Source organism: Myotis lucifugus, unplaced genomic scaffold (assembly GCF_000147115.1).
Source record: "Myotis lucifugus unplaced genomic scaffold, Myoluc2.0 scaffold_0, whole genome shotgun sequence".
Classification (NCBI taxonomy): Eukaryota; Metazoa; Chordata; class Mammalia; order Chiroptera; family Vespertilionidae; genus Myotis; species Myotis lucifugus.
The window spans coordinates 35472248-35484553 of record NW_005871048.1 but is presented as its reverse complement, the minus strand read 5'-3'; the positions used below and the strand labels follow the sequence as shown (position 1 = coordinate 35484553).

Below are 12306 nucleotides of genomic sequence, written 5' to 3'. Positions count from 1 at the left end.
AGAGAAACATCAATCAGTTAGTTGCCCTCCTTTGGTGGCCCGACCCAGGATGGAACCCACAGATTTGTGCTCAGACAGGGAGTCAAACCAACAACCTTTCAGTGCACAGAACACTCAACCAACTGAGCCACTCCGGCTGGACTATAACAGACACTTTTAAATGTAAGTCACAGATGGGTTGAAAATTAAAAAGGTAGCAAGGCCACCAGACAAAGACTTGAAGACAAAGAGCATTACCAGAGACCAAAAGGATCATTTTAGAAGAGAACCAATCATTAAGACAGAACAATCCTAAATGAGCTTCAAAATATATTAAACAAAAATTAACATAACTAGTGGGAGAAAAAGACAAAAACAATCATATTTGGAAAATTTAATACCCTTCTCTCAGTAATTGGCAGAATTAGATATTAACCCCCCCCCCAAAAAAAAAACAACAGTAATGAAGATTTGAGAAACACCAGCAACCAACTGAACACAATACCCAATAATTCTAGAATATATGTTCTTTTCAAGGGCACATGGAACATTCACCAAGAAATACCATATTCTGGGCCATAAAACAACAGGCTTAAACGGAGTTAATATATACATAATGTGTTCTCTGATCATCACAAAAGTAAATTAGAACTCAACAGCAAAAATACGCCTGGAAAATCCTCCTGCACTCCCCCCACTGGTGATCATGTGCCCTTGACCGGATTCGAATCCGGGACCCTTCAGCCTGCAGGCCAACACTCTGTCCACTGAGCCAAACTGGCTCGGGCTCTATTGATTTTTAGAGAAAGTGGAAGGGAGGAAGAGAGATTAAAAGATAGAAACATCGATGTGAAAGAGACACATTGATTTGTTGCCTCCTGCTCCCGCCTGACCACCGCCAGGGATCGGGCCTGCAATGGAGGGAGGTATGTGCCCTTGACCAGAATCAAACCTGGGACCCTTCAATCCTCAGGCCGATGCTCTATCCACTGAGCCACCCTCCTGGTGTCTGCTGCCAGGCAAGGACAGGACAGGCATTTGCAATGGCTGGACTGGGGAGGGAGGTCCATGTTAAGCTACCAGCTGTGTGGGCGTCAAGAGGCAGTCATGGTGGCCTCAGCAGCTTTGACTTCGAGACTTCTGGATTACTGCTACAGTGGTGTATTCTTAAAATCAGGAGTCTCCTGGTTCTTGCTCCTCTAGTTCTTTTATTTCTTAAACAGCTAATTCCCCACATTAAATTCCCTTCTTCTTAAAATAACTAGAGTGGCCTCAGTTTCCTGCATTTGAACCCTGACACACCTGCAATGCCACTGAGTGGAGAAAATAAAATGAAATAAACATTGCTAAAAGAGTCAGGTAAAATAGAGCAGGGAAGCTATTAAAGAAGTGGGGCCTATGAACATCCCAGGCCTCAGTTCTCAGAGCTGCTATTAAGTTGCTGACCTGTTGCTAAACTCAGCTCAAGGCTGAGACGTAAACATCCTGGAACAACTGCTGCATGGACATACTAGTACACGCAACTCTACTTCCTTCCTGGTAGTTTTCACCTCTCATTTGCATATTACAATTAACCCATCCTTTTTAACCTAGCCAGCAATCCTTCATTTGCATGGAGGAATTGCACTTGCTATTTCTGCCTTCATAAACCTTGTCTTTGTTCTGGAAGAGCACAATTTAATTTGCTACCTGAATCTGTGCTTCCCAGGTTGCAACTCTTTTTGCTCAAATAAATGATTTATCTTCCTTATTACAGCTTTTCATTCTACATTGGGGTTTGTTTTGTTCTGTTCTGTTTTACATCGGGTGTCCTCTGGGGTCTTTTCTGCAGTCATAAAATGCCTTTGAGAAGCTGAGAAAGGGTTAAGGACCTTCTTCCAGAGAAAGGTGTTCAGAATACACCCAGACACAACTGTGTGTGTGTGTGTGCACTGCAGGGCTGCATGGAACCCCTGGAGCCCATTCCCAGGCACTCAGCGCTCCACATGCTCCCCCATGTAGGCTCATTTACTCACAGGGGAATGTCTCCTCCAAGGGACACTCTGCTTCCTTCCCTTTCCCAGGCATAAAAGGTCCAAAGCTGAGGTACACAAACCTCAATGGGGTCTGCCAAGAAGTTCTGCCCCAGAAGAAATCTTATACTAAGGAAATCCAGCATCAATTGACTAGTTGCTCCGCAGCATAAAAGTCGGCCTCCTGCTGCCTTTGAATTTTATTATGCTAGGCATCCAATGAATATTTATCAATGGACATGTCGCTTTAGGGGTTGTTACATGCCTTCCCCCACCCTGGCCCCCCAAACAGCAAAAGAAATAAGTTGACAATGTCTTAGGATCCTTATGAATAATGCTACCAAACCAAAGAAAATTCATCTTCTTAGAGAATGCTATTTTCATTACTATGGTTACAAAACACTGCCATTGTTTCTGAGACCGCCACCAGAGTTCAATGAGCATGGAGTCAAGAACAAAAGACTGAATTCTTCCCCCATTTTGGTGAATCACACACACTAAGGATCAGAACATTAGGGGACTCAGCCCCCATAACATGACTGAGATACAATGAGAACAACAAAAAACAGAAAATAAATCTCATAAAGAACTTGTGTAAACAGAAGTCTGATTTTCCATCTCTCCTGGTTATCTTTGCACAAATCAGATCCGAGTGTGTTTTTCCTCCTTTTGTTTTGACTAGACAGTTTTCATGAGGGGAGGGGGAGGAATGCTGTCTAATCGCCATATAGTGTAACCCTACTTCAAACCCACAAATTGTTTCGAAATTTATTCTGTGATAAAAACCCACTCCAAGTTTTTCTGTAACAGCTGCTTTCCTTAAACATTAGCTCAACTGTAATCTCACAAGGCAAACTACATTTGAAAAGCCAAAAGTAAAATCCTGTTTTCTTTAAAATTCAAACAGATGTTTTATGTAATCAAACCAATCCAGTATTTGAATTTCCTACACACACATTACAATGACTCTCAAATTATGTCCTAAAACATTTTAAAATACCATTTATACACAAGCTAGAAGATAAGAGGATATCGCCATTAGGAATGTTTTAAAATACATTTAACTAGGGTCACGAACGTTTACTTTGGACTACCTGGAAAACCTGATCGTGAGGGACAACCAGTGGCTTAGATCTGTAACGATGATAGTGCTCTCAGCATCCAATCTCAACCCTAAATTAGAACTGACAACAGCAATATGTAATGAAAATGTACTGACAATGCTGCCCAGGGCACTGAGAGAACACAGGATCTTTATTTATAATCACAAATTAAAATACGGAAAGCAGCTTAGTCCAAGGATAAAATGGAATTGAGTCCAATGGCTAGTTCTGCTTATGTGATGACTTCCTTTTCAATGCCCAAGTATCATAGATGACTTTGTTAGAGTAGCCAGCTAGAAAGATATGAGCTGGGTAAGGCAGTTAGGGTTTGGAGGGGATAAGTGAGAGTGGAGACAAGCCAACATGAGACAATGAAGGCAACAGACCCCTATGTGAGGAGATTTAGAGCCCCTCGAGAATGTAGTCTAACCAGTGGCATAACACCTGGATGAAGGAGACATATAGCTTGAAGTTTTGTTTGTTTGTTTGTTTGTTTGTTTGAGGAAAAAAAGGAGGGGGGGGGCTTACTTAGGGACACTCCAGCCTAGCGCTTGGTTTGGTTTCGGCCAGCTGAGTTACTCAGTCGATATCTGAGTGTATTCCTTTTCTGCAAATAAATTCTCACCTGCTTTTGCTGCTATTTGTTGTGTCTTGTTTGAATTCATCCTACAAGAAGTCAAGAACTAAGGATGCAGAGTTCTGTCTTGAGCCAGAGGCAACCCTGACCACTGACACACTGGCCAGGTACTCTCTGAAACACAGCAGACAATGCCATCATTCAGCTCTGGGCAATCTGAGGCTTCTACTAGTAAATGAGATTTACATGAAAACACACGGGGAAACTAAAAAGCTTCCATGGCTCAGAGTTGACTCACTCCTAGATACTCACTATCTGTGGGGAATCTACAGGTTATATTTACACAGAAAATGGATAGCAGCAAGCCTAGACAAGAGGGCGTTGCCTTTCAGCTCATCAGTGAGAGATGAGTCAGTGGCTGCCTTCCACTCCCTACAGGTTGTGCCTCCTCAGCCCTCCCAGCAAAGGCATCCCACTCAGACTTGCTGCAGCCCAAAGCCATTTGTCAGCTCCTCAGGTCAAGCTATAAAGCAGCCCAAGAAAACAAATCTGAAAAAAAGCAATCTCTTGAGAACGCTCCACCTAACAGGGCAACGTTCACTCTCTCAAGGTCAGTGACAGACTCAACATTCCAACAACCTGAACTTGGCTAACTACACAAAGACCTCTACAAACCACTCTTTCTGCATCAGCTCAACAGTCCAACACCAGCCGAGTCACCATTGTAGGAGAGCAACTATGTGTGCATTTTGCCTGTTTTATAAAAATGAATAGAAAAATAAAACTGCCCATACTGGTAAGAAGCACAGGACTCAAACTGAATATAACAAAGAGAGATGGGGCACCTTTATACCGAAGGAAAACAGTGACTCAAACACCATCTAGACTTATACTTTCTAAGTAACTGTAAAGAAAAAGATGAAAGTTGAAATATATTGTCGATGATGACATCTCAAAAGGGTGGAAGTATGTAACCACTATGCTGTATACCTGAAACTAATATAAAATAATATTTAATGTCAACTGTAACTGACAAAAATAGTCACCCTAATGTAAACTATGGGCTTTAGTTAAGAATCCTATTAATAAAAGCCTATGTGGTCATCACACCCTCACGCCATGACACCCTCACGCCACAATGAGTGATCACCAGGAGGCTGTGTGCGCAGCAGGTGCACGCGGGTGGGCGGGGCTGTGTGCACATGCAGGTGGGCGAGGTCTTGACGCTGCCTGTGCAATGCAGAGGCGGGCCCCCCAGCTCTGCATGGCGAGGCCTGGGGGTCCAGTGGCTCTGCGCAGCACAGAGGCGGGACCCCTGGCTCCAACCTACCTCTTTGGGGCAATCCATCAAGGAGCCCCGAATGGGTGGGTGGGGCCACCTCTTTGGGGAGATTGATTGTGGGGCTCCCGCACTGTGAGAGGGGCACAGGCCAGGCTGCCCCCCCCCCCCCCCCCCGAGTGCACGAATTTCATGCACCTGGCCTCTAGTATATCAATATTGCTTTATCAGCTATAACAAATGCACCACACTAAAGCAGGAGGATAATAGGAAAACTGTGTGCTAGGAGGTAGGGACAGGGGGTATATGGGGGAACTACTTCTATGCTCAATTTTTCTGTAAACCTAACTATTATAAAAATAAAGTCTTAATTTTTTTAAAAAAAGGAGGAGGATATAATTAGGTATTTTCTTCATTATTTTTAGCCTTTTGGGAAATGAAACACACAAACCTATTAACACATAAACCTATAAACTGACTTTCACACATTAAACTTTATATAACACCTCTGGAGAAATTGGTCATGTTTGAAGGTAGAGGGGTACTACCTCATTATAAGCTCAGAAAACATTAATGGCTGTAAAGGATTGGCTAGTGCATGTAAAAAACTTCTTTGATCATCCCATAAAAATTCAGCAAAAGGAGCAGGATTGAATATAGCATCTACAACATAATCCCAATTGTACAAAGTAAGATCATTGCATTATAAAATATAAAACATGGTTCTCTCTGGATGATATGTGATTTTTTGTCCTTCACAAATACCCTAAATTCTTCAAAAAAAAAAAAAAGCATCAGTCATGGAAAGAGAGAACTTGATGTTGTGTCCACCCTGAATTCTTTCCAAGAGTGGAAGCAACACATAATATACTGATGACCTAATATTTCCAATCACGATAAACAAAGAGCTATAGGAGGAAAGAGATTGTAACCAAAAACACAGACAGGGGCTTCAAGGAGGCCACAGTGTGTACTCTGTCTAGGAGAGAGGAAACACATACATGCAGTAAGCATGAAACAACTCCAGTGCTCCAGGGGACCAAGTACGAGGTGGTGTGCACAGGTCTGAGTGCAAGTTCCAGGAGAGCTTTCAAAACAAAGGAAAGACCTTGCTGAGCAAATGCTTCTTGAGGCTGGCCTTAGAAGTAGAGATTTGGTTGTTATAGAGAAGGAAAGACAATTCAGGGGAAAGCTTTACTCTTGTGTGGTGTGTAATTTTTAATCTTTAAAGAAGTCTGCATGGAGTGTGTGTGTGTGTGTGTGTGTGTGTGTGTGTGTGTGTGTGTTTTAAGCAACAGTCAAGAGGTGGACAGTTGCCTTGATGAGGAAAACCCATTCCAGCTAACATTTAACAGTAACTCAGGCCACCCTCAAAGCCGTCTCCTGCATGAGCTTCAGGTACCTTGAACTTGAATGACCCAAGGTCTGTTAACCAGTGGAATCTGCGAGAACTCTTAGCACATAGCAACTCCGCCCAAACCCCTGCGTGAAGAGACTTGACCAAACTTTACCGTGGCCTCTAGCAGCCTAAGGCTGCATCCCTGGGATGACCCAGCCACCTTTTGCCTTTTGAGTTCTTGTCTGGAAAAGCTCGGAGCTGTCAAAAGAAACTTACTGTTTGTTCTAGTCAACACGTAGGGCAGGCCTCCCGTTCTTAAAGCATTTATTAAAAGGGGCTTACAACTGTGACTCCCTCCCTGTCCCTTTGACATGTACGAAATGTATTCCTACAGTGCAGTGTCTTTCTCAAGAGCCCAAAAGCCGTGCCTTTGAAATGTAATCATCAAGCGGGTAGGATTAATCTCCCAGTCTCTGTGGAAGGAGAGAATCCTAACTTGCCTGCTAGCAGACACAGCTGGCCTAACCATGTGTACACTGCCCAAGCCTTTGAAACTTCACGCTTCCCTCATACTACTCGAGCCCCCACTTGCTTGTCCTCTGCACTCCCTCATTCTCTCTTTAAAACTCTCAGTCACCTCCATGGAAGTCAAAATGGAGCGAGGCTTTTCCCCCTTCTACCAGTGATTACGGAATAAAATATGTTTCAGTGCTTTAAAGCCTGGCTTTATTTATCTTGGACAATGGGTAGTCCCAGGTGGCATTTGTGGCTTTGTTAATTAACATAACAAACATTAGAAATGGGCTTTCATTGGGGAAAATCTCAGTGATCAAGTAATATGATCCAACTGGAAATACCTTAGCCTGGGCCAGTGATGGCGAACCTTTTGAGCTCAGCGTGTCAGCATTTTGAAAAACCCTAACTTGACTCTGGTGCCGTGTCACATATAGAAATTTTTTGATATTTGCAACCATAGTAAAATAAGACTTATATTTTTGATATTTATTTTATGTATTTAAATGCCATTTAACAAAGAAAAATCAACCAAAAAAAATGAGTTCGTGTGTCACCTCTGACACCCGCGTCATAGGTTCGCCATCACTGGGCCCTGGGCATTCCTATTCTTTCTGAACTGGCTATGAGGGCAGACTGAGTCGTCAGCCTGAGAATGGCAGCACGGACTTGATCCGTCCATGTGGTCCTGCTGATTGGCAGTCTCAGTCAAGTTCTCCCACTAGAATGTGTCCCACCTGCCTCAGGTGAACAGGCAACTTGTGTGTCAGTGTACCAAGGAGGGCAAAGGGCTGGGACTTCATGAGGTCTCGGGTCAGGCTGCTGCCTGCCAATTACGTCTGCATGTGTGGCAGAATTTGGTCTGAGACCTGCTTTCTTTATAACTTGGAGCAGGTCATGAGAAAGAAGCTAAACTTCGTCCACCCATAACTACTGGCAACCACCAATATCTAACAAAACAGCCTAATCACTGTGTAAAACTGAGGCAGGTCCACTATCAGCGACAATGAGCAAGTGACACTCATTATCATTTATGTAAACTATAGTAAGAATAATCAGGATAGTAGCCAAGTGCTCCAACTCTCAGGTGGACCGGTGTTCAAGGCTTTGCTCCACCATCAAAAATCAGTCAAGCCAGAACCGGTTTGGCTCAGTGGATAGAGCGTCGGCCTGCGGACTCAAGGGTCCCGGGTTCGATTCTGGTCAAGGGCATGTACCTTGGTTGCGGGCACATCCCCCGTGGGGGATGTGCAGGAGGCAGCTGATCGATGTTTCTCTCTCATCGATGTTTCTGGCTCTCTATCCCTCTCCCTTCCTCTCTGTAAAAAATCAATAAAATATATATTAAAAAAAAATCAGTCAAGTGAATGTCTTTGTCTTGCTGCAGAAGGAGGCTAATTAAAACATTGCCCACCTTTTAGGTGTGTTGTGAAGAATGAATGACACAATGTAGATAAAAACAGACAGCACACTGCAGGCATGAAATAGACGTAAGCTATTGTTCTTATTACCAATACTGTTTACACTTGGCTAGAGTAAACCCTGCCAAGCCTTATTCTTGATTTGCCTTGGAAGGACTGTCTAGAATTTCTCAATTATACCTCTCACTTCCCCTATGACAGTATGTACTGTCGTTTTCTGTAGCTAGCTTCCCCCACACTTGCATCCCCCAATTACCCCATAAGTTCCAAGAGAGCAAGCAAGGTCTTGGTTCAACATCCAGTTCCCAGAGGCCTACCTGGGTGCTGGGTACCCAGAACGTGTTGAGTGATCTCTCTCCTCTAATGTCTGCTTCCATTAGCATCCATTAACCAAAAGCCTAATCAAAACCTAAGTGTATATCAAAGTCAATGAAAAAATAAAATAAGATGATAAATAAAATAAGCCAGGCTGGCATGGCTTAGTGGTTGAGCATCGACCTAGGAACCAGGAGGTCATGGTTTGATTCCTGTCAGGGCACATGCCAGGTTGCAGGCTTGATCCCCAGTGTGAGGCATGCAGAGGCAGCTGATCAATGATTCTCTCTCATCATTGATGTTTCTATCTCTCTCTTTCTCCCTTCATCTCTGAAATCAATAAAAATATTTTTTTAAATAAATAAATAAGATGAACTGAAGACTATCCAGGACAATGGCCACTAACAAACTAAGATTTTGGGGAGTTCCTTACTCTGTGCCAAACCTTGTACTAGAGACTGTTATCACATGAAATCCTCATAACCCTAAGAAGTATTATCACACCCATTCTACAGTTGAGGAAAACTGAGGTTAAAAGGGAATAAGTAACATGTGCAGTCACACCAGCCCTCATTGTCCAGACTTCGCAAATCAAACCCAGACCTGAGTCCAAAGCCCAGGCTCTTTTTTGGGTTACACATTGTTCCTGATGTGTTCCTGATTTGGATATTTAGTTTTTTTATAGGCATCTCAATTTTTAGTAAATAAACACACCAACCGCGGCTCAGTTGGTTGGAGCATCATCCCATACACTGAAAGGTGGCGGGTTTGATTCCGTAGGGGTGGGTAGAGGAGGCCACGGATTGATGTTTCTCTCTCTCTTTCCCTCCCTCTCTAAAAATCAAAATAAATAAATAAATAAATAAATAAATAAATAAAAATGTAGCAGAGCCAAAAAAAAAACCACTATGGGTTTTCCCTGCCAAATGTCCTCTTACCTATCAGCCTCCTATTCATCTCAATAAATGACACCATCATCTATCGAATTACTCAGGCCAAACACCGAATCTCTCATTCCCACACCGTGCACTCCCCACCACCTGTGATGACCACTGAGGGCAGGGACGTTTATCTGGCTCACTGCCACATCTCCAGCTCCTTGCACATAGCTGGTGCTGCTTACTGTGATATAAAAAGACATATATATTTGGTCTTCATCCCCCATATGGGAGGCCCAGGACTTGTGAATGGTAGCTGAAATGCGGGTAGGGTATGGAAGGGCCCAGTCCTGTGGAACTAAGCCCTTAAACCTGTGGAATACTAACTCCTAACTCCAGATGGTTAGTGTCAGAATTGAATTGAATTGCTGGGCATCCAGTTGGTGTCCAGAGAATTGAGTAATTGATTGCCTGGGGTAAGTGGGGACCCTATTTATTTATTTATTTATTTATTCATTCATTCATTCATTTTTATTGATTTTTAGAGAGGAAGGGAGAAAGAGAGAAAACACTGATCAGTTGCCTTCCGAATGGGCCCAGAGTGAGAATGGAACCCACAACCTGAGTATGTGTCTTGACCGGGAATCAAACTGCCACCTTTTAGTGTAAGGGGGGTGGGAGGGGAGGGCATTCCAACCAACCCCATACATTTGATGTCAGAAGTGCTGTGAGTAAAAACAGTTCCTAGGTGCTCAAACAAACAGCTAAGTTTCTGCTGGTCTCTGAGTTTTTTAAATGCAAGCTCATTAGTCACTTCATACGAATGAAGTCACAGTGTCATCACCCCCTCACTGCCTTGAGACCCACCGCAGTGATGTCTCAAGCAGTCCCAAGAAAGCAGAAGGTAACTTTTCTGTGATGAATGGCCAGGATTGGGTTCTTTCCAAAGTCCTGACAGGGGGATTTTAGAAAGAAGTCATTAAATTCTGCCACAAGATCAGCTATACCAATAATCCTTTTACAGGGTCCACCTGAGTACTGGTGATAATTTTCAGAGCTCTCACTTAGCTACTTGGACTGACAGAAAGGTTCACGGGGCTTTCAAAGAACTGGTGGCGACGCCCCAAAATATCTGCGATGTAATCACTATGAATGAAAAGTATTGCATCGAATTGGAAAGTATCTCAAAACAATAAAAGATTCACAAAGCTTTCTTGAGATTCAGAATATTCAGAAAACAGCTTTTTCAGGTCCACGTTGGTCTGGGAAGCCCCGGAAAGATGGGAAGCATCCTCTCTCTCTTTGCATGACTCAGAGCTAGCCATTCACCTCACGTTTAAAACCTCAATTTTCTCATCTCTGAAGGCCAGCTTGAATGCATGCCAAGTGCAGTATGAGACCTCAAAAACCGAGCCATAACTCCAGGCGCCACTCCAAAGAAGTCGGATTATCGGCCAGTATATAGTACAATCAGAAGGTTTCAGAAACCAGTAACAATTTAACCTCTCCATCACTTAGGGGCTGGCCTCGCTTGTCAAAAGCTGAATGTGTTAGGAAGCAAGAACATCTCTGACCCTGAATGCCCCCAGAGTTAAGATTCTTTTGTGGAAACAACCATGCTAATAATCAGTACGGGCTGGGAGGAGGAAGACCGGCACCGGGAGGGCTTTGCCTATTTCTTTTTTTTCTAACTGCAGGAATGAGCGAGAAATTAACATGAAAGGGCTAAACCCTATTATTCTGCCGTGATGCACTATCGGTAGGAGACGCCTATTCCAAACGGGCATATGTTTTCAGACACCAGGAGTTTAACAAATGAGAGTTACAAAACAGGCTCGGGCAAGTTCAGTTTCAACCCCGGTGGGGAGGCTCCAGCTCTACCCAGGCAGCCGCGGTGGCGCCCCGCCGGCGTTGGGTCGGGGAAACGCAGGAGGCAGGGCTTCGCCTTCCCTGCGCCTAGACCTGAGCGCTGCGTTCGGAATCCGGGCTTGGGGACGTTCCCGAAGGTACAGAGCCAATGCTCTAGCCTGGCAAAATGCCAAACGCAACCTGCATGCCCCAGGACCCGAGTTTTGTTTAGAGCTTGGGAAAGGAGATAGTGCCCAAACCCGCGTCTTTCCCTGGGTGAGCTCATTTGTGTCCTGGGAGGAGATGACACCCTCCAGGAGCAATAGGGATCTTCCACCAAGCCCTGCCCACCGCGCCCCAGCGAAGTCCTGAAGGCCGGTCGGGGAGACCTCGGGGTAGACCCTCGGGCTTCCCCGCGTCCCTGCCCGCCCGCCCGCCCGCCCGCGCGACACTGGGTTTCCCCGCCTGCCCCGCGCCACGCTCAGGCCCGACGCAGTCACCCAGGCGGCGCGGGGTCTGCCCCGGGCGATCCACCATCCGCACCATGTTCCACCTCGGAGCTCGGTGCACACCCAGGGAAGCCGGCGCGGTGCCTAGGCTCCCGGCCCCACCGCGCGATCCGTCGACCCCGCGCGGCACCCAGCCCAGCTCACCTGGCCCGCACAGCACTGCGCTGACATCGCGGCGGCCGAGCACCACGGCGCCCCGGCTGGCTCCCAGCTCCCCTCCGACAGTCCTCGCGCCCGCCGGCCTCGAGCGCCCCTCCGCACACCCTCAAACCTCCACCGCAGGTAGTCCTCCCCCAGCTGTGCGTCAGGTACCAGAGCCCGGGTGAAAACAACCCGTGCAAAACCCACCGCCGCCGCAGCCCCGCCCCGCCCGCCCCCTCGAGCCCCGCCCCCTATTCGCCCCGCCCCGGCCCGGCCCACTCCCGCCCCTTCCCGGGCGTCGGCGGCGTAGCGAGCTCGGCCTGGCCGAGGCACTTCCGCTGGCGTCAGGCCGCTGGGGGCAGGTGTCACTTCCCGGTGTGGCATCAGGCTCC

At 45.8% G+C, this 12306-nt stretch overlaps 1 protein-coding gene across 3 annotated transcripts in view; it reads right to left on the bottom strand.

The window, feature by feature from the left end:
• The window catches only part of SERINC5 (serine incorporator 5), a 96821-nt gene extending 84715 nt beyond the window's left edge, over window positions 1-12106 (bottom strand). For 2 of the 3 annotated variants that reach the window (XM_014451309.2, XM_006081273.3), the window contains exon 1: window positions 11918-12105. Coding sequence is in view for 1 of the 3 variants with exons in the window: in XM_006081273.3 (XP_006081335.1) it covers window positions 11918-11944 (27 nt within the window). In the remaining 2 variants the exon portion in view is untranslated. Of the gene's footprint in view, window positions 1-11917 lie in introns of all 3 variants that reach the window. The other variant, XM_023750383.1, reaches the window with a different exon arrangement.
• Between the last annotated feature and the right edge of the window lie 200 nt (window positions 12107-12306).